At 35.8% G+C, this 21009-nt stretch overlaps 1 protein-coding gene across 1 annotated transcript in view; it reads left to right on the top strand.

Moving 5' to 3' along the window:
• The window catches only part of ASCC3 (activating signal cointegrator 1 complex subunit 3), a 280977-nt gene that overhangs the window by 142138 nt on the left and 117830 nt on the right, over positions 1-21009 (top strand). Inside the window, exon 14 of the mRNA XM_055809674.1 lies at positions 3795-3929. Coding sequence (XP_055665649.1) covers positions 3795-3929 — 135 coding nt within the window. The remainder of the gene's footprint in view (positions 1-3794; positions 3930-21009) is intronic.

The raw sequence follows: 21009 nt of genomic DNA, 5'->3' as shown, positions 1-21009 counted from the left end.
TAATGTCCTTACCATAGCTTTGTACATAAAGTTTCATGAGCAGTAATAAAAATTAGATGGGATTGTACAATACAATATTCATTAGGGTGGGCTCGTGTTAAATAAAAAATAGATTTCACAGTAAAATAAACTAAAAACTTGAAATGATAGGACAGATGTCTTTAAAAAGTAGTATTACGTATAAATAGATGAGCAAGTGCACATTATGATAGTAAAAATATCTGTAAACTAAATAGGACTTATTACCCTTAAAAGCTGGTATGTCTAAATAGAAATATAATTAGATAAATAGCTATGTTAAATAGATTTTTTTATTAGATTCTGTAGAGGTTTTGTCAAAAAACCTAGGTTTTACTTGAGTGAACAGTTAAAGCTTAGCAGAGAGCAATTAATGGTAATCTATCAGGAGTTCAGAATATATCACAATACAGTACTGATTACCTGATGCAGCATCGTAGGCTTCTTTGTTGTTGTTATTCATTAATATTTTCTGTTAAAATATTGTATAGTACTGTGTAGTTTTGTTCTTCAGCAGGGTTTGCTGAATTTTTCCCTTGAATGTATAAATATTTTGATGGTGACTTGCTGAATTTTTTTTTGGCATTCTTGACCCCTCAAGCTTGAATGAAAATTCCTGTATTCTGATGCACATCATTTAATTTTATATGATGAGTTAATGCAGTCTGCTTTTAACCTGCGAAGAATTTTCTATACAAAATGAAGGATATATGAAATGTCTCATTAGAACTAGTTTGTATGTAGCTTAGTAATCCTTCAGTTTTGTAGTGTAAAAGATCTTAATACACACACATGCAGATTATATCAATGTTTCCTTTAAATACAAGATGTACTAAAATGAATTAAAATAATTAGAAAATAAATTCAAGTTCTCTTGTTGCCTTGGTAAGTGACACAGCCCGTTCAGCTTTTTCCATTCCCATGATGTTAAGATGTGAAAACACTTAATTTTCTAAATAAAAATATCTGCTAAAATTAAAGCAAGATTTCTGCATTAAACTTTTTAAGCTATAGGTCACCTTATAAAAATTCTTATTTCATATACTTCATTGCTGCTCTTTTAGTTACTAGTTCTGGATAGCGATCTTCATAAGTCATTGTGATATTAGGGAAGGGGAAATCACTGTCACGCTGTCATTTAGATCTGGTAATCAAGACATTCTGATTTTGCAGTGAATGTTTTTGAACAAGAGCAATTAGTGAACCATATGTGTTATTTGCATTTATATTTTGCATGGAATATGCTTTTCGCTCTGTAAATATTAGGCACTGGAGTTTTGAACTGTATCTTGGTAGACGAGGGGAAAACACAACACAAGAGAGAAACAATTTTATTATTCCTTAGAATAAAGCTAGACATTAGCGAGTTGTACTTGGTGTAGGAGATGATTCTGTTTAATGAGGTGCAAAGGATGATTTTGTTTAACATAAACAGGTGCAGTCAGCTCTCCTTGGGGAAAAATGTTAAAACCTCATTACGAATAGAGTTTTGTAAAATACTTGGAGAAGGTTTCATGCTGACCTTAAGGGAGAAAATGGCTGGATAGATTGATCAGTTGATCCATATTCCTAACTTCATTTTCAGTAGAAGTGATACCCAGGTCAAGAACTGGATACCACATAAAAGAACATGTTATAAGGATTAAGTTGAGCAAAGCCAAACAATGTCTTGAAGCTAAAATAAAGTATATATACTTGTCTCTTAACTACATAATTAATATCAACATTGAATTAAATAAATTCATTCTTTTGTCTTAATTTCTTTGAAAGATGTGATGCAAAGTGGGTGGCAAAACCTAGGCCTTCTGTCCTCAGGTGTTAAGCAAAAAGAGATGCTGAACTCAAGCACTGAGTGACTAGCACTCTAGTAACAGGATGGAAAGATACCTGAAAGAGTCAGTGTGCTTCTCCAAAAGGATGAAAACACCATTTTGGAGTTGTTACAGAGAATGTTAGTTTGAAAGACGCATTTCCTAGTAGCAAAAGTTAGTGAAAGCATCTTTACTGTCAAAGGCAGAAGAAAGGTATTTCAAGTACCTGATACAAATTTTCATGAATGATTTTAGATACTTTTGTTATGTGTATATGTTGTGTGTTTGTTTCCCCAAGTGAAAATGTAAATCCCACTAGTGTCTAGTTACATGTCTCTGATAACAGAAAAGTACTAGTTCTTGTAGGTATTTTGAATAGTACGCTTTGCAGTGCTTTGGTGATGCACTAATGCATTTCAGAAAGATTACAACCTGGAATATGCAACACTTGGGAAATGCAGACACTTCCTCCTTTGAATTTTTAACAAAGTCTTTGGTGAAAACTTTTGATTTGTTTCATACTTTGAGAAAATTCTGGGGAGGTAACCTAGCTAGAGACATTTTCTTTCTCCTTTCTTGTATATTTTTTATTATTTAAAAGCTTTGGTTTCAGGAGAGCAGCAGCAGACGCTTTCAGCACTAGGGCTATATACACCAGAGCTAGCTTTGAACTGCAGAGTACGGATCTAATTACACAGCTTGTAGCTGTGGAACCACTTCTCTCTATTCTAAATTAGTTTTCCTAACTTATTTGCATAATTTAATGCACGGAGATTTTGCCACTGAAATATAATATTCTCTGACATAGTTAGGACAGGCTAAATTAACCCTCTTAAGATCACGTTGCTGTCTCACAATGTATTTGGTAAATGCTTATGAACTTCACTGGGGCAAAAACATTCAACAAGGTGTTATATGTCAATTTTTAGCTAGGGCTAGTTCTTTACAAACTATTTGGTGATGTACTGAGATTACAAGTAAACATTAACCTTAATGTTGGGCACCTCTATCAGTTAATAAAGTGGTCTATTTTGTTTAATCAGACTTGGTGTCTGTCTGCCTCTCACTATTTATTGTTAATCATTTTAAATTTAAATTTTAAAATTTGGTCAGGTGTTGATATGTGATCATGAAATACAGAAAAGTGAATGAATTCAGGTGTGCATTATATACTTTAAAAACAGTGGGAGATTTCATAGAGAAAACACGCTACACATCTGAAAATTAGGTTTGCTTTTTATAAAAACTAGAAGAGCGTCTGGGTGGAGGACAGTTATACAATGCTTGTTTCTTAGTTATTTTTTGTGTAATAGTCATATGTCTTTCTGAATGAATGATCACAATGATGTCAGACATACTCAGCTCTTACTTGATGTTTTCAGGGAACTGTCCACAGTGTTTCTGAGGTATCTTAGTGAGTGATAGTATGTGGTTTAAAACCCATGATCATATCTGTTATTTTAAAATTTGTATCCCAGTATGTGGTTTGCATTTGTTGGTGCTGAATTTCATTCTTCTCTTTGATTGTCCAGTGGTTTGGGACTGAAGTATCCTCCTGAGGTTCTTTGTAGTCAGTTTTTGTTTCAGCTACCTCACATAGTCAAGTCGTACTGTCAGGAAAATTAGCACCTTACTATTTGCTTTCCAGATCATTTAGGATGTGTCAAAAAGCTCTTCACATCAATGGCAATCTCCCTACTTTGTGAAAATCCAACAATTGTTCTCAATCTTTTAAAGACTAAAGAATAAAAAAAGAGAACCTTCTCAAAAGCTCTTTGAAAACATTAAATACAATGTAGGCAGGATCACGCTTTACCTTCCCTAAAGCAACATTAGTTTTCATCAGTATGTCATGTATTAACTATGGGTTTTTTCTTTCCTATAGGAAGTATTTTGTAATTAAAGTGTTTTCATTATTTAAGACTTCTGTTTTGTCTCATCATCCCTGTTTCTCTCCATCTTAAGGTGATGGTGTTTGTTCATGCTAGAAATGCCACAGTACGAACTGCTATGGGTCTTCGAGAAAAAGCAAAAAACAATGGTCATATTTGCCACTTCTTGTCACCCCAAGGGTCAGATTACGGACTAGCTGAGAAACAGGTGAGTAATTTACATTGGTAGACTTTGAAATCCTAGAATTCATGTTTTTCTGGAACAGTCCAAGGTGGGAAGAGATGAAGCATTTTTGAGCTTCTGGGGAGATATATTTTGCTCTGAAGGGATGTGTGGAATTGCTGAACTGAATAGAGGAAAGAGTAACAGTGAAAGAAAAGTGCTGTTACTTTTACGGTTTTTTGAAAAGCTGATAACTGGTTGTGTTTTATGCAACTTGTACTACTTGACAGTAGTCTTCATATAATCTGCAGCTCAGGAAGTCCCAAAGACACCAGTTGCCACAATTTGGGAGAGCACGTATTTCCTGCTTTTTGCACTTTCCCCCTAAGCACCTGGTACTGTCCACTCTTTAAGACAGAAAACTGCCTTAAAGTATTAATCTGACCTAGTCTGTACATTTAACATCTTTGGAGAACCATCTGACTTCCCTCATGAATCAACTAATGGTAGGCAATCAAAAAGTAATCTATTTAAGAGTCAAAATGGCATGGCCATTTGAATCTCACAAAGGTTTAGCCCCCTTAATCTATTCATGTTTAAAAATATGTATATGTATCATAAATTACTAGTACTTTGAGCAGTACCCAAGTACTTGCCAGCTGAAACTGTACATTTGCATGCATTCTAACAGTTCTGTCTATGAATTATGTTAGTTGACCTTCCATGGTTTTTTTCTGATAAATAACAATCAGAAGTAACACAGTCTGCAACAACTTCTTTTCATTTATTCAACAATATGCTAGCATTTCTGATGAGACGATATTGCCAAAACAATTCTTAATTCACTGTTATATGTGACATTTGCATTTGGTGATATTGAGGTCTAAATATTAGAGTTGACAGTGTCTTCTTAATATTCCCTGAAAAATAATGTTATTTCTCTCTCCCCAGTTAAATAGCAGAACATAGAAGAGATACTTATTCATTGTAGAAAGTTTAATATCCTTATAAGATACCTTCTCTCCCTGGCAAATATATTTATAAACTCGTAAATGTTTTGGGCCCCTGTGAATTAGGAATGTTGTGAGGGTTTTAGATTCTGTGTCTGTCTTTAAATGTAATAAATATGTTACCCTATTTTATACTTCTGAAAATGTGGAAAGATTTATTCATACTTACTAATTTTGAATGGAGCATAGATGTTACAGTTGGTAAATTCAAATTTCTGAAATGTAGAGGAAATTCTGTTTTAGAAAAGATTTTTTAAAATCAGGATCAAATTTTTTCTTTCTGTCATGGTGCTTCTGAGAGCAATAATAAATATTTCAAAATCTGTGTTTTATAAATTGATATCCTTATATTACATAAAATAACATATCAAAAAGCCCCTCTTTTTCTAGTGGATGTTAGTATCTGCTGCCTTATAAAAATAATATCAAACCTGAACCTGGAGTTCCCATGTTTCTACTGTAACACTGGTAATTAATGCTGAACTTTTTTTCATTAGATTTCTTGGGACAAAACCTGAAACTCATTAATTTATTAAAAATAATATTAATTTTTCAATGCTAATATAGGGGGGAAATATTTTAAGCTATTGAAAGTACCAGTGCTTATTTAGACACACAAAATTATTGCTAAAGAAGTTAGGAAAAGTTATATGCTTATTTCAGCAGTGCATAGTATGCGAGGTAGCTGTCAAAGTATTTGTCCAACTTACTGTGTATTTCAGTGAAAACTACTGCTATATGTTTAGTTCTTCTCTTCATTCTGGGATTAAATGAGTTAGAAAGCATGTTATGTTGATGAGAACCACAAAAATATCACAGAGAAAAGTTCCAAACCTATTGGAATACAGGTTATTGCTGCATGTAGTTGGATAGTATTAAGGTAACATTTATAGTACGAATTAAGAGAGTGGTAGATAATATGGCATATAGGTTGGCTGGCTGCATATCTGAAATAGCTTCTTTTTCTAAAATTATTTATGCATCATACTGAAATCTAGGGGATACTGAGTAAAATAGCAAATTTCCCTGCTTTTCTTCTATCCCCTAAATCCCCAGCCCAGCTCACATACATTTGTAATTAATCTGAGCATCTGTTCTAAATCAAATTTTGAATTGTTTGAGGATTGTAGTGCCAAATGCTGATCTGTGTGAAAAATTATAGAAAAGCTGACTTCGCTTTAGAAGTTACTTACAGAGCTTAATGCTGGTGATGATAGGGTTGAGTGTTTATGGGTAAGAATCAGGAGGAAGGCCAACAAGGCAGGTATCATGGCGGAAGTCTTATAAAGCACCCACCGAGGATGAAAAAGCAGATGAAATATTCTATAAGCAGCTTAGAGAAATCTCAAGGTCACTCACTTATTCTTGTGGCAGAGTTCAACTTCCCAGGCTTCTGCAGTAAATACAGTGCAGCAGAGAGGAAACAGTCCAGGAGGTTCCTGCAGTGCATGGAAGATAACTTCCTGGCACAGCTGGTGAGGGAGCCACCTAGGGAATGCACCCTGCTGGACATGTTTGTGAACAGAGAAGGACTTGTTGGTGATGTGATGTGATGGTAGAAGGCCATTTAGGCATAGCGATCATGAGATGACAGAATTTTCAATTCTTGGAGAAGTAAGGGGGGGTGGGCAGCAGAACCACTACCTTGGACTTCCAGGGGACAGTTTTGGCCTGTTTAAGGGCCTGGCTTACAGAGTCCATTGGGAGGCAGTGCTGAAGGGACAAGGGGTCCAGGAAGGCTGGACATTCTTCAAGAAGGAATTCTTAAAGGCATAGAAGCAGGGCATATCCACATGCCAAAAGATGAGCCAGGGGGGAAGACTGGCCTGGCTGAACAGAGAGCTTTCGCTGGAACTCAGGAGAAAAAGGAGAGTTTACGACCTTTGGAAGAAGGGGCAGTGCACTCAGGAGGACTACAAGGGTGTCATAAGGTTATACAGGTAGAAAATTAGAAGAGCCAAAGCCCAATTAGAATTTAATCTGGCTAATGCTGTGGAAGACAATGAAAAAGTTTCTATAAATACATTAGCAACAAAAGGAGGGCTAAGGGGATTCTCCATGTTTATTGGATGCAGGGGGAAACATATTGACAAATGATGAGGGAAAGGCTGAGGTGCTGAATGCCTTCTTTGCCTCACTCTTTAATAGTAAGACCAGTTGTTCTCTAGGTACTGAGCCCCCTGAGCTGGAAGACAGGGATGGGAAGGAGAATGAAGCCCCCATGATCCAAGGGGAAATGGTCAGTGACCTGCTACACCACTTAGACACACACAAGCCTATGGGGCCGAGTGGGATCCACTCGAGGGTACTGAAGGAGCTGGCAGAAGTGCTCACTGAGCCACTCTCCGTCATTTATCAGCAGTGCTGGCTAACCAGGGAGGTGCCATTTGAGTGGAAGTGAGCAAATGTGATGTCCATCTACAAGAAAGGCCAGAAGGAGGATCCGGGGAGCTACAGGCCTGTCAGCCTGACTTCGGTGTCAGGGAAGGTTATGGAGCAGGTCATCCTCAGTGCCATCACGTGGCACGTACATGACAACCAGGTGATGAGGCCCAGCCAGCATGGGTTTATGAAAAGCAGGTCTGGCTTGACTAACCTGATCTTCTATGACAAGGTGACCTGCTAGTGGGTGAGGGGAAGTCTGTGGATGTTGTCTGCCTAGACTCTGGTAAAGCCTTTCATACTGTTTCCCACAGAATTTTCCTGGAGAAACTGGGGGTTCATGACTTGAGCAGGCATATGTTTTGCTGGGTAAAAAACTGCCTGGATGGACGAGCCCAAAGAGTGAATGGAGTTAAATGCATTTGCCAGCTGGGCACAAGTGGTGTTCCCCAGGACTCAGTACTGGAGCCAGTTCTGTTTTATATCTTTATTGACAATCTGGATGATGGGATTGAGTACATCCTCAGTAAGTTTGCAGACCACACCAAGCTGAGGGGAGTGCTGATCTGCCTGAGGGCAGGAAGGCTAAGCAGAGGGATCTGGGCAGGCTGGACCAATGGGCCGAGGCCAATTGTATGAGGTTCAACAGGGCTCAGCGCCTGGTCCTGCACTTGGGTCACAACAACCCCCCACAGCACTACAGGCTTGGGGAAGGGTGGCTGGAAAGCTGCCTGGGGGAAAGGACCTGGGGGTGCTGGTTGACAGCCAGCTGAACATGAGCCAGCAGTGTGCCCAGGTGGCCAAGGAGGCCAAACAGCATCCTGGCTTGTATCACAAGTAGCGTGGCCAGCAGGACTAGGGAAGTGATTGTCCCTCTTTAATTGGCACTGGTGAGGCCGCACCTTGAATCCTGGGTTCAGTTTTGGGCCCTTCACTGCAAGAAAGACACTGAGGTGCTAGAACGTGTCTAGAGCAGGTCAACGAAGCTTGGGAAGGGTCTAGAGAACAAGTCCTATGAGGAGCAGCTGGGAGAACTGGGGTTGTTTAGCCTGGAGAAAAGGAGGCTCAGGGGAGACCTTATTGCTCTCTACAACTGCCTGAAAGGGGGTTGTAACATGGTAGGTTGTGGGTATGTCTTGAGCTAGCTCAACGGCATCAGTGAGCAAAAACCGACCTTGGGAGAGAGACACAGTTATGCTTGTTGGAAGGAAGCCATGGGAGCAAGAAGAGAAACTTCAAGATAGGGAGTAGTCTGCAGGGCTTGTGGCCTTGTACATAAAAGGAGTTGCTAAGCTTCTGTGTCTGTAATAAAAAAAAGAGCTAAGAGTGGAAAATTACTGAGCATAGTTACAGGCTGACACGTCAGCCCCCCATAAAGGTATACAAGACTTGCTTGATTTTAATAAAGTGTCTTCGTGCATTTGATCTGCTCCCGGAGTCCATGCAATCATACACCACAGTAGGTGTTGGTCTCTTCTCCCAAGTAACAAGCAATAGGACAAGAGGAACTGTCCTGAACTTGTGCCAGGGAAGATTTAGATTGGATATTAGGAAAAATTCTTCCCTGAAAGGGTTGTCAAGCATTGGAACACACTGCCCAGGGAAGTGGTTGAGTCACCATCCCTAGAGGTTTTTAAAAGACGTGTAGATGTGGCACTTAGGGACATGGTGGACTTGGCAGTGCTAGGTTAATGGCTGGACTTGATGATCTTATAGGTCTTTTCCAACCTAAACAATTCCATGATTCTAAGTTATCTGATTTTTGTAATAAAGCAAAATGGCCTTCATTGTAATTAAATACAGATGAATTCTTATATTTCATGGAAATCTTTGATTCTTTTTGACTACTTCCTGCATTATTACAACAGAAAAATGTTCCTTTTACCCAGAAGGTTTAGGGACTTAAAAAATTTAATTGAAGTAGTATGAGTGGTATTGTGAACAACCATTTCATATACTATAATAAAGCCAGAGACTATAGTGTTCATTATACTACCTCAGAATCTTAGGAAGGTAAACTAATAAATAATATTAAAATATAATAAATATAAGCGTTAAAGTTTGCCAACAAAAAATAACTGTTTATTCTGATATTCAATAAGTTTCACTGGGAATTCACCGAAACATTTAAAAACTGTCACCACAAGAAGTGGAGTCATTGTATGAAAGATATGATTATTCTCCATTGGAAATGCCTGAAACTTTTATTTCGATATTTTATTTTCAAGTGTAATGAGTAGACATTATGACAAGAGGTCTTTAAACATAGCATAATAAGAATCATTGTACCAGTGTTGGCTGCTTTTTTTTCTTAAGATGTCAGTGTCTTTTAAGTAGTATCAGATTTGTGACATTACTAAGGAGAAACTCTTTTTATTTAGTTATGAAAAGCACATCTGAAATCGGGGTATTTTTTTAATAAACTCAGTGTCTATTCCTTAAAGTAGTTGTCTTATCATCTTTAAATCATACGTTACTTGCCAAAATAACGCATTCAATCTTCTGTCTGTTCCCATAAATCCTTTTCCATGAGGGAGTGAACTGTTGGTTGCCAGAATTTGACCTGCTAGAGTATCCTGGGTTTGGTCAGCCTCTTCCCTAACTGCTTTTTAGCTTGAGCAAAAAATCCTAGTCATAGTACTGTAAAAGGCATTTTAAAAGATGTGCTAGTATACACTACATCAAAAGGAGGAATCAGCTGTGTTTATAGCATTTCTGACTGCTTCAGAAAGTAATGTTAATATGAATGTGTTTTGATGTGATATATACTTGTGAATAGAGCAGGCAGCTTACCTCTCTGAGGCAATGCATCTTGTATACCACATTGGAAAGGACAGACAGGGAAGAGGAAAAGATGGAGTTGCACTCCCTGTTAGTTAATCTTTGGCTGTGCAGAGCTCATGTACTGCAATGATTATGTCACAGCATGTATCTTTGAGGCATATTTTTATTTATATACAGTTATTACAATAAGAATGCTAATCAAATGGATACTTTGCCAAGGCAGCAACTCTGCATAAAAAATCATCAATAATCATAAAATGAGTAATATGCTAGCAATATTTTGCTAAGCAGTTAAGGCTAACATATTAAGACTTACAAGTACACCAAAGACTTCAGTGATAACAGCATGTGGGGGGTTGTTATTAAAGCTATTACTGTTCAGCCTAAACTCTCTTTTTCTTTCTTAGAAGTAAATATTTCTAACGGAAATTACTATAGTAACAGCAGTTATTTATTTAACTGGATATAAAGAGATTTTTTTCCCCTTAACCTTTCTGCTCCCCTCCAATAAACCCATCCTGTAACTGAACGCCTAAGGCTGGCGTAGCACTGTCTTAAGCATGTGCAATACACATCTACGTTCAGGTAACCTGAAAGTGTAGAAATTTTCACCTCCACTGGTAATTGTGATACTGTGGAGTTTTACTGGCTAAGGTAAGGTAAGAACTTCAGTACCACCTACTTGTACAGACAGAGCCTACATATATAGGCGTAAGTGGCTGTCACCAGGAATTATAACCATTCAGTTTTCTACCATTAAAACTACCAGAAAAAGACCACTGTCACTACAGCCAAGTGCGGTTCTAAACAGAACAAGTCAGATGTGTAGAAACACTACAGAGAGACACTAATGGATTCATAGTTTTTGTGGACAAGGAGGACCAGCTGTTTTGAAATACTTATTCTGTGAAGTAGAGAATTGAGCAAGGTGTGAATTTCTGTTTGAGTTCCAGCAATAATTTCTACCCAGTATATAGCCTTGATGTGTGTCATTCTTCATGTCTGAATTGGCCTGCCTGCTGCTCTAGACTTAGGATTTCATGCTGGTTCTCTTCACTAATTTAAATTTTTTTCACAGTGAAAGTTCTCATTCTTTTAAATAATAGTGAATTGTTATTAGGGGTAGATCAAGTTAGTCAGTAGGTCTCTTAATGGCAAATTTCTGATTGCCAGGAGAATATACTGGGAAGAGCACTGATACATACTCTTTCTTAGGCATTTGCTGTTCAGAGAATACTGCTCTAGACAGACTTTCAATCTGACCTGGCACAGCAGCTCTTATGCCTTATACTATAAATCAGATATTTAATTTATTGCATAAGATGTATTAACATGGTAAAACACACGACTTGTAAGAGATTTTCAGGGTTTTTTTTAAATCTGTTAGGTTCTTTGCTCCCCGGATATCTTAAAGCTCAGCCTGTAGGTGAGCCAAATGGCACTGTGGAACTGATCTGTCCTAGCAAGCATTTACCATTCCTTCAGAGTGCTTCTGATTTCCAAACTGTACCTTTAATCAACTTGATCATGTTTTAAATTTTTGATCACCAATACAAATGGGAAATATCCATGGGTCAAATTGAATCTCTGAAGAACCTAATTAGACGTTCTGTCAAGTCAGAGTTTCTATATGCACTTAATTTCTTTGATCATCATTGCCTAATTTTAATCTCCTTAATAAATGAAATTCTTTTTATGTAGTGCTAAATTCCCAGTGCCATACCATATAAATGAAATTTCTGACAGAAGTCTAACTGCATTATATCAATGCTGTGTGATGCAAAGTGATTAATTTAAGCTTCATGATGATAATATCATGTTTGTCTGACAAGAGCTATCTTGTGTAAAGCGATGTTTGTTGTCACAGTTCCCAAAACGAACAGACTGCAGGCCATTCAGTCTTGCCATTTCAGTTGACGAAATTTAGCAATACCTGGCAGAGAATAATCTTGATAATGTACTACAGTCCTTATATTGTATTCTGTATACAGTGTCCACTGTAATGGATTAAGAAGATACTTGGAAACATCTGAAATCCAGTGTATGACTTACAAGAATAAGTAATGCCCAAATCATGTATGTTCTACTCTAGACACACCACGTGTAAGTGAAGGCTGCTTGAACACAGAGGAGGAAATGAAAAATAGAACAGTTAAAACCATTGTATTCTTTGCCGGCCTTTAAAATTTGAAAGCAATTTTGCTAATCCTCTTAATTATCTGTCACATGTTTTTAAATTATTAGAAATTAATTTTTAGAGAACATTCATCAAATATTTGATGTGTAATCATTTGTTTGACATTTAATTATTTCAGAGCAAATCCTCATTTTATTTTTGTTTTACTAATAAAATATCTAATATTTGATATGTCATTAAAAAACCTATAAAAAATAAAATGAGAATATGTATTCAAATACATTAGGCTATATTAAATGTCAAACATATATTGAAGTTCCCTATTTGCTTTATAATTACTACATTTTTTTTACTTTTGAAAAATATTTGCTAATTATCTCAGAGAATGGAATGAAGCTCTTTGTATTTCTTTCATGGGATATTTTATTCAGTAGTTCTGCTTAAAGGTCAGAGACAAAATTCATGAGATGATGTGGTCCTAGCAATTGATAGGCTAAAGAAAAATGTGTTCTGTATAGAGTGATCCCACTATTTTAATGAATCCTGAGGTGTGGAATTTAGTATTAAGAGTTATTTAGATAGACATTTAAGTTTTGGAGTGAACAAGCAGCTCTATGGTACCTAGTTGCCAGCTAGGGTTAAACCACAACACCAGTTTACAGGGAAGTACATTGTGAACAATAGAAAAATGTTGCCTTCATCTTTTTTTTTGAGTATTCCTATGTATTAGAATTAACTTAAGCGTTAGGTATTGCAAACAGAAATAAAAAGTTGACAGAAACAGTAAACAATTCCTTTTTGCTTTTGCTTTCCTGACCTTTAAAAAGGAAAAACATATGAAGTTTGATGTATACATCTGTTATTGTAATAGTTACTTTTTTACATGTCACTCCAGAAATTGTATTTGCACAGCTTTAGATTTGTAGTTCTATTTTCTATTCGTAGTTCTGTGGACTCCTGTGCATTGTATACAGTCTACTGGAATTGTCTAGTGTTTTTATTATGAATCAGAAAGTATAAAATATATGGTATGGGTTGAATTCTGTTATCAGCTATATTTCTGAAAATCTCTGAAAGTCTCTGATCCAAGGATTTCAGGTTTGTTGGCTTGTCTCTTGAGCTCTGATAGTTACAGCACTGAGGTAACAAGTAACAGTCTTCTGCTATCCTGTGAAAAATAAAATGGACCTTTTCTTCCCTAATCTGTTGGCTTGATCATATATTCTGTTTTATCTATCCTGAGCATCAACTTGATATGCCACAATGCTTAGTTTTATCCTGTTTATCACCAGAAAGCTGCCTCATGAATATTTGTTCTACTTCCATAAGCTGTGCTGTGTTAGTAATGGGACTCCTAGAAACAAAATAGGTTACCAATTCTTTTTCTAGAGTGATCTCTGAGGTTGCAAATACAGCTGACAGGGATGCTGATGTTTTTGTTCAAAGGAACTACAAAAAGACGTTTTATGCTTTAGTACACAACTTTTCAGCAATTTCAGAGTTATTCAGGTTAAAATCAGTAATGGATTTCATCGCTGTAAATCTAAGATTTAATGCCTTTTCTTATAATCCTCCATGGAAATGCTCTGATAAACTGTAGGTTAATGTGTTGCCTATAGCAGCCCCTTTCATTGTTGACAAAATTTCCTATTAAATACTAAATATACTTAGTAAGATCATTTGAAACTGTTGTCATATTTCTAATATGATTAAGCTTCTTTCCCTAAATGAAGTCTATTGCAACTTGCTGCAAGGTAGTGCAGTATTTGCATTCAGTCAATTCAGATCTTAAGGTAAATATATTTTTTAAAATGTCTTCTTTATTTCTGCTTGTAAACACAGAAACTGAAATTCAGTGTTGTATTGTTTAAAACAATATTGCTAATGGTTAATCTGATTTAAATCTATTATTTTATTTTATGTCTTTGATTAAAATACACTGAAACTTCTTTCTGGGATATGGGAACAATATTAGGCTAATAGAGGTTCCTTGATGCCAGCTGTGACACTGCTTACTGTAATGAGTAGCTCTAACAAGTTATTTGCTTGGTTATACAGTCACAGAAGTTTGCACAGTCAGTAGCAGCATATGTGTATTTTTTGTCCTTTAAAATTGTCATTTTGATTGTTGATATTACTGTAAAACTAATTTATTTCAATGTAAATAAGTGAATGTAAGTATAATATATATTTATATATTTTTTTTTTTTTAACCATTTTCCTGTGCATTCTTAGCTATTTCTTACATGAGAATTTGTGATCTTGTCTTTCCTGAAGTTTTAACCTCATTCTGGGGCATTGACAGAAAAGCCACACAGCGTTGTTTTTCCCTTTGACCATGGAAATCTCCTTCAGTTAGCTGCTGGAATGTTTTAACATGTAATCCAGGTCACAAAGAAAAAAGTGTGCTGTGTCTTTTCACAGTAGTTATTAATTGATAGCTTCACTGGGTAAGATGATGTCAACATGAAGTCTCATTGTTACATAAAATATATATGGATATCAAATAGCTATGCTAATATTAAAGAAATACATTTCAAAATAAAACTTCAAAGCTCTTCAGGACAGAAAAAACCAAAAAAACCCAGTGTGATTGCTTTCATACTCAAAAATCTGGGAAACAGGACTACACTCTCCACTTCAGCAACACAGCCTGTTACCCATTTTTGATGTTTGCCAGTGCTTGCTTTGACCATATATAATGAAGTTCAGGTATATATTAAAAACACGTAAGATTTCGAGAGGTGAAGTTCCCTTTTCTTCATGTTTTCTTCTGTCATTTAACAGGTTCAGAATCATTTAACATATTCTGTCAATATTAACAGGCTGGCAATATCTGGTTACTTGTGAAATATCTGGTTACTCCAGCAAAAAGAAATTGTAAGATATATGAAAGTTAGCACAGGTGCTCTCTGGCCTAGTCCCTCTTAAGCCCTCCCTCAAAAAGCATAGTTTGCTCAGCTGCTTTCAATCTCATGGGATTGTTCCAGGCAAGAAATTTAAAGAGAAATGCTTAATTTACTGATGCCCCTTGGTCTTGCATTCCAAGTTCCAAGCCAGTAAGTCCTTGGCTGCAATGCAGAATGGTGCGCAATATGATCACAGTGAGGCTGTAGGCAGTAATCATATTTTTCAGGCACCTTTTCTTTACAGGATGCACCAAACCATACTGTCAAATGGTTCTGGTCATCTGCAATTTAAGTAGCTTAGTACAGAAACCATATACTGACTAGAAAGTAGTATTTAAAGAGATCCTATCTACTTAGGAATTATCAGGAAAACAGTGTAACTACAGTAGCTATTAGTAATGATTTCTGGGTTTTCTGCAGTGTGCACTGATAGTGAATGCTGCTTGTTAATCAGTTGTACTTTGTATTTCAAGGTGATTACATTATTCTCAAACAGACTTCATCCTGTTCAGTGATTGACATTCTGAGCAACTATATTTGATTTCTTATACAGGAACTAACAGAGTAAATTTTCTGAGGTTCAGTGAATTGCATTTGATTTTAGTTTTTTCTCTAGCATCATAGTTGACCTATAAAGGATCATTGCAAAAATCCTGAAGTACTGTTCTTTGGGATTGTAAATGAAGGATATAATATTTGGGTTTTTTAAGTGAATGGTCATTGCTTTAAAGGTGCAGGCCATCACAGAACACCCTTTGTAGTTGCCTTTCCTGAAATAGAATTCTAAACAAAACCTATATTCACAGTTATCCTGCAGAATAAATCTATGTGCTTTCTTCTAAGGTTGCTTGATGTTTTTCTTTCAGAGTATCACTATTAATTGAAGTTTCTGACCTGTCATAATTGAAAAATACATGTTCATAAACACCTAATTGATAGAAAAGATCACTGCTATATGGGAAACTATCTCAGACTGTCACTTTAAAAACATGATTAGAATAAGTGCAATTAAATAAATTCACCTGTTGCATGAAATATTCTGTTCACTTACTTATCGATAGATTTCTTCCTGTTGGACTCAGACTGTGGCAAACATTAGATCCACATCCCCCCACCCCCGTACATTTAGATGCTTGATACAATTTTTCATTTAGAAAACATGATTTTCTTAACAGATGGAGAAAAATATTACATTCTACTTCCATTCATATTCTTAATTTCATTTATTTTCAAAATAAAAAAGCTTTAAAAATACAGTTTTATTTGATTATGGTTTGATATAATTTTTTAGCTATGTACACACTGTTTCAGTTGTCATCCACTTTCCAATTCCAGCTCCCCCAAACACCATAATTTAGGCAAATTTGGTTGGGCCTTTTAACTATTCCTTTAGTTTATTTGCAAAGTATGCAGGGTAGATCAGAACTGGACTGAGCATTTTTGTGCTGCAGCTTGCATTGACATCTAGTTAAAATGAATTGTGAAATCACTAAAATAAGTGCACGCTTTTATGAATTTTAAATAAAAAAGAGCAATTAGAAATACCCATTAAGAGTGAGTGAATTGAATTTGATCCACAGTCTGTTAATACCACATACTGAGAGCCAGAGGTGCTTTGGAGAAAACAAAATAAATTAAAAAGTAATTAGGCATACTTTCAGAAAGTTGTGCATTTTTATTGCTGTGTATTTCTTTTTCTGGTTTAATTTTATTAAGTGTATAGTCAGTCTCAGCTTTTTTGCATGTCCTCTGTATGTTTTATATTATCAACATTTCTCCGTAGTAGGAGGCCAGAAGATATGGAAGCTTTGATATCTTTAACGTATAGTCTTATCTTCTGGTTGTTTTGAATTCATTTTAAGCTCCTTTGAACTGGAATTTCAAAAGTCAGCCAAGATTCAGAAGAATCCCTGCTAACTGGAAATCATTGTTCTGGAGAAAAGCATTGCACTGTATAAAACAACAAACAGTATGCTTTAGGATGTACAGGTACCATTGCATGTCACCTTTATCAAAGTAAAATTATAATTTTGCCTAAATTTGCCAAGTCTCTTTTGAACAACCTAATTCCTTCAGAAACCTCTTTTTGTTTTAGCAAATGGTTAACATCAAAAACACCAGAGATTGATTACAGATTTCCAAAAACATAAAAAGCTAAAAAACAGTATTCTTTTTATCCCACTAGTAAGATTTCAAATGAGCATCATATAAATGTGTATTTGGATACATCTTTGTATATGTACTATGTTAGTAATTTTGGTCTTGTTTCAGCAAAAGAGCAAAATAAACTGAAGGTTATGTATTATGATCGTGGGAACTAGACTAACATGTTTGTGACAAGACTAGAGTATACACAAACTGTGCATGAACTATAATGAAAATTGGTAGGTAATAGAAATGGAGTTTGCTCTGTATTATGGGATGAAAATCAAATTGATAAAAAAAATGGAGACTGATTTAGAAGTATATGGCTTGTGAGAAGCTGCTGGAAGAGTGCAGGTAGGAAGACAGCAATATTAGAAGACTTGTAAAGTTCAGTGCTTAAGTATGAATTCTTAGAAAAACTAAATGTTCACCATCACCATGCCACTAAACAGGCCTTTGGCGTTGGACAATATCAGTACAAGTAGTTAATTCATTTTAGTCAATAAAGCTGAATAATGGAATATGTATAAACTTCTAGAACTTAACATTTTATTTACAGGCTTTTGGTAGAACAAGGTCTTCAACTCATTCATTTTTAGTACTTGAATAAGACATACTGAAAAACACTGACACTGGAGTAGGTCTTTTCCTAAGATATTTCCTTCCTGTTAAGTACTAACTTTGCTTACTAAGTCAATCAACTTGAGTAAGAAGCAAGATTTGGTTTATGATGGCTATTACAATGCTGGGTGCTGTGGAACCAGCAGAATCTGTTTCTTTTCCAAGAAACAATCATATATAATTTATGCATGAAATATTTTAAGAAATTCTAAAACCCCAGAAGTGCCGTGTCCCGGTACTTACCATACTCCAAATGGAAAAGCCATTTGAAATTAATAATGTCAACATTTCTAATGCATTCTTTAGAATGGGATATTAAGAGAATATTAAGGACTAGGATGGTATTTCTAGAACATTTGGACACCAAATGTGTGGGAGGAGTTGAAATGCATTTCAGGCAGTGGTTTTATTCAGCATCAGACTTTTGTTGGGCAAAATAATTTCTAACCTGTAAGGAAAACTAGAAAAACAACAAAAGACAAGCAGGACAGATCCTGTTTTGACATATTTGCAGATGATGTGCATATGGCCTGAAAACTTTTCTAACAAATTTACACAGAACTTTCAGTTTTGAAGGGTTTTTGGCTTAGAATTTGTATTTCTTGGTATAGTTCAAATTTAAAGCAGTTCCAATTTTACAAACAAGTAAAACTTCTTCTGCAGACATAATGATGCTGAGAATATTTTGTTCTTTTGATAATCAATAATAGGAGAACTGAGCAAAGATCTTGAATATTTAATTATCTTAAGTCAAAAGGCATGGAACTTAAACTGTGGTTATAAATTATATATATTATAGATTAAAACCAGTATATGATTATGAGCATTATGGTATCTTGCTTTATCTATATTGAGATCAACAATTAGTTAATCAACCATTGGTGCATTTTAATTCTAATAAAATATATAGGTCTTTGTTACCTCTTCAGTAAAGAATGGTGTCAGCATGTAGTGAAGTTGTCATGTTTCTGACAGTGCTTTTGCAGCCATAGCACTCCATACCTCTGCCCTGCCCAGTACCTCACAAGTTTCTCACATTCATGTTTTGTGCCCCTTGCAGCAGAAATCAAAATCTTTTTTTTTATAAATAACCTGTCTTTTGTGTAACTCAGCTTCAGATCTGCCCAGCTATTTAAAAATGCCTAATGAAACATATCTGAAGATTTACTGAAAATACATATCTGTACGTAAGTTCTGCTGTGTTGTGGTGGTTTATCACCTCTGTAAGAAAACTACATACATGATTTCAAAAGTTTATGCACAGCTTCTCTGGTGAATGTTTTCTGTGACAGAAGGGAGAAATTGCAAAGATGCAAGTTGCTGAGGCAGTTGTGGACATAGGCCAGCAGCTTCCCTAAATACTGGAACATTTTGATGAAGCTTAGCGAAGGTTCTTAAAAAAAAAATAATTGAGCCAATTGTCCATGTTTCCCAATAGATACAAGAGGACTAAGACCAAAATAAAGTTCACATAGGTAAAGATAAGTAAAAACATTTGCATTAAGTTACTTTTTCTTAACAATCAAAAAATACCTTCGGATAAGAAAAATAAAGTGGTCTGTTATATAACTGTGTAACATAGTAGTTGTTACCTGGAGAAAAATTTTATGTGTACAGCTGCTGATTGCCTGAACTCAGCACTACCCCAGATGCTCTGCCCCACACACCTGCAAAGGACTTGTGACCAACAGACCTTGTGACCACGGTTTCTGATATGTTTTCCTTTTGAATTTAAGTTGTTTTTTTCCAAACAAGGAGTTGCCAGAGCTTTTCTACAATTGTTACCTATTTGAATAATGACCTTCAGCAGCGTTTTTGAAGAAACCATGTTGATTTCAGCTAACTACTATGAGGATCTGTAATTTATATAGGTGACACTGTACGATTAGTTTTCATTATGAGTATTAACACTATGAGATATAAATTGAATTTGCCATGTGCAAAACTGTCATTATTTCTGTGTTTAAAGTTATGACCTCTAGTTTAGTAATTGGTGTGCTGGGGATTCTTCTCTATGAGAAAGAGAGAGAAAAAGAGAGACTGTTGGCTTATAAATTTGGAAGTTGTAAAATATTGAGAACTGTTGACAAAATGCTAAAAACCTAGGAGTGGATGGCAGACCCTTAGGTTCTAGAATCTGTAGTATAAAAAGCTTTGCAAAAGCCTTTTTAGACTTCGTAATAATAACAAAAGCAGTTAGCTCAGGAATCAAAGGCTGTTGCATGAAGGATGAAAAATACTGCACATTTTCTGTCTGTGTGGGTACCTCTGGCTTTGATACCCATGAGTTGTGTAATCACATGTAGAATTCCAGTGCAAAGTCATTGATTCTAGAGATCACTTTTTCCAGGTATTGTGCTATGTGTGTTTATCAAGGACAACTGAGAAATCTGAAAAGGGTTTGAAATCTTTAGCATCATGTTGCCATGTTTTCATTTAAACTGTAGTATTGCTGAATAATTGAGCAGTCCTAGTTGGTTTGCAGTTGAAGGATCTCATTGAAAAACGTACTGAAGCTAATGGGAAAGAGACTGTTGGCTTTGGAGTAAGCCCTGAGGACACAACTTAATACAGCACAAAATAGTGTATCATAATGAAAACAACAGTGTTTAACTTTTTGCAGATTTTCTGCAAGCTTGTTGAGCTGAAAGCAATAAGAAAATGTGAATTTCTCCCAGTGATTCATGGGTTAAAAACAGTCATATAGGTTCACCAGTATTACAATTCTTGTAAATATCCCTTATACTCAGAAATTATTTTCTGGGCTCTTGATTCAGTAGTTACAGTGTAGTAAAAAAGCGTTTGTACTGCAGCGGACCATTGAAAACATAGCTGGTTTCTTGCCGCATGGGCCTGTGATTTCAAAACAGCTGTAATAGTTATTTTCAGGTATTCTCTTAGATTTTCTTCTGGTGAGGGAGCATATTCCTTGCAGTAACCACCAAGATCTCGTCTAAGGAATATATCCAAGATGATGGTTCTAAGAGACTTCTATCCTTTCAGAGTATAGTCCAGTTCTACAATTCACTGATTCAGAATCAATAATTCTTTACTAGTTTGAACAATCATAACCCTGTTTATTATTTTTTCTACATGGTCCAGTTTCAAATTTCAGATTTCCACACTTGGGAGGAAAA

The sequence above is a fragment of the Falco peregrinus genome, chromosome 7 (assembly GCF_023634155.1).
Source record: "Falco peregrinus isolate bFalPer1 chromosome 7, bFalPer1.pri, whole genome shotgun sequence".
NCBI classification, from domain to species: Eukaryota; Metazoa; Chordata; class Aves; order Falconiformes; family Falconidae; genus Falco; species Falco peregrinus.
This window is presented reverse-complemented; position numbering and strand designations above follow the sequence as displayed.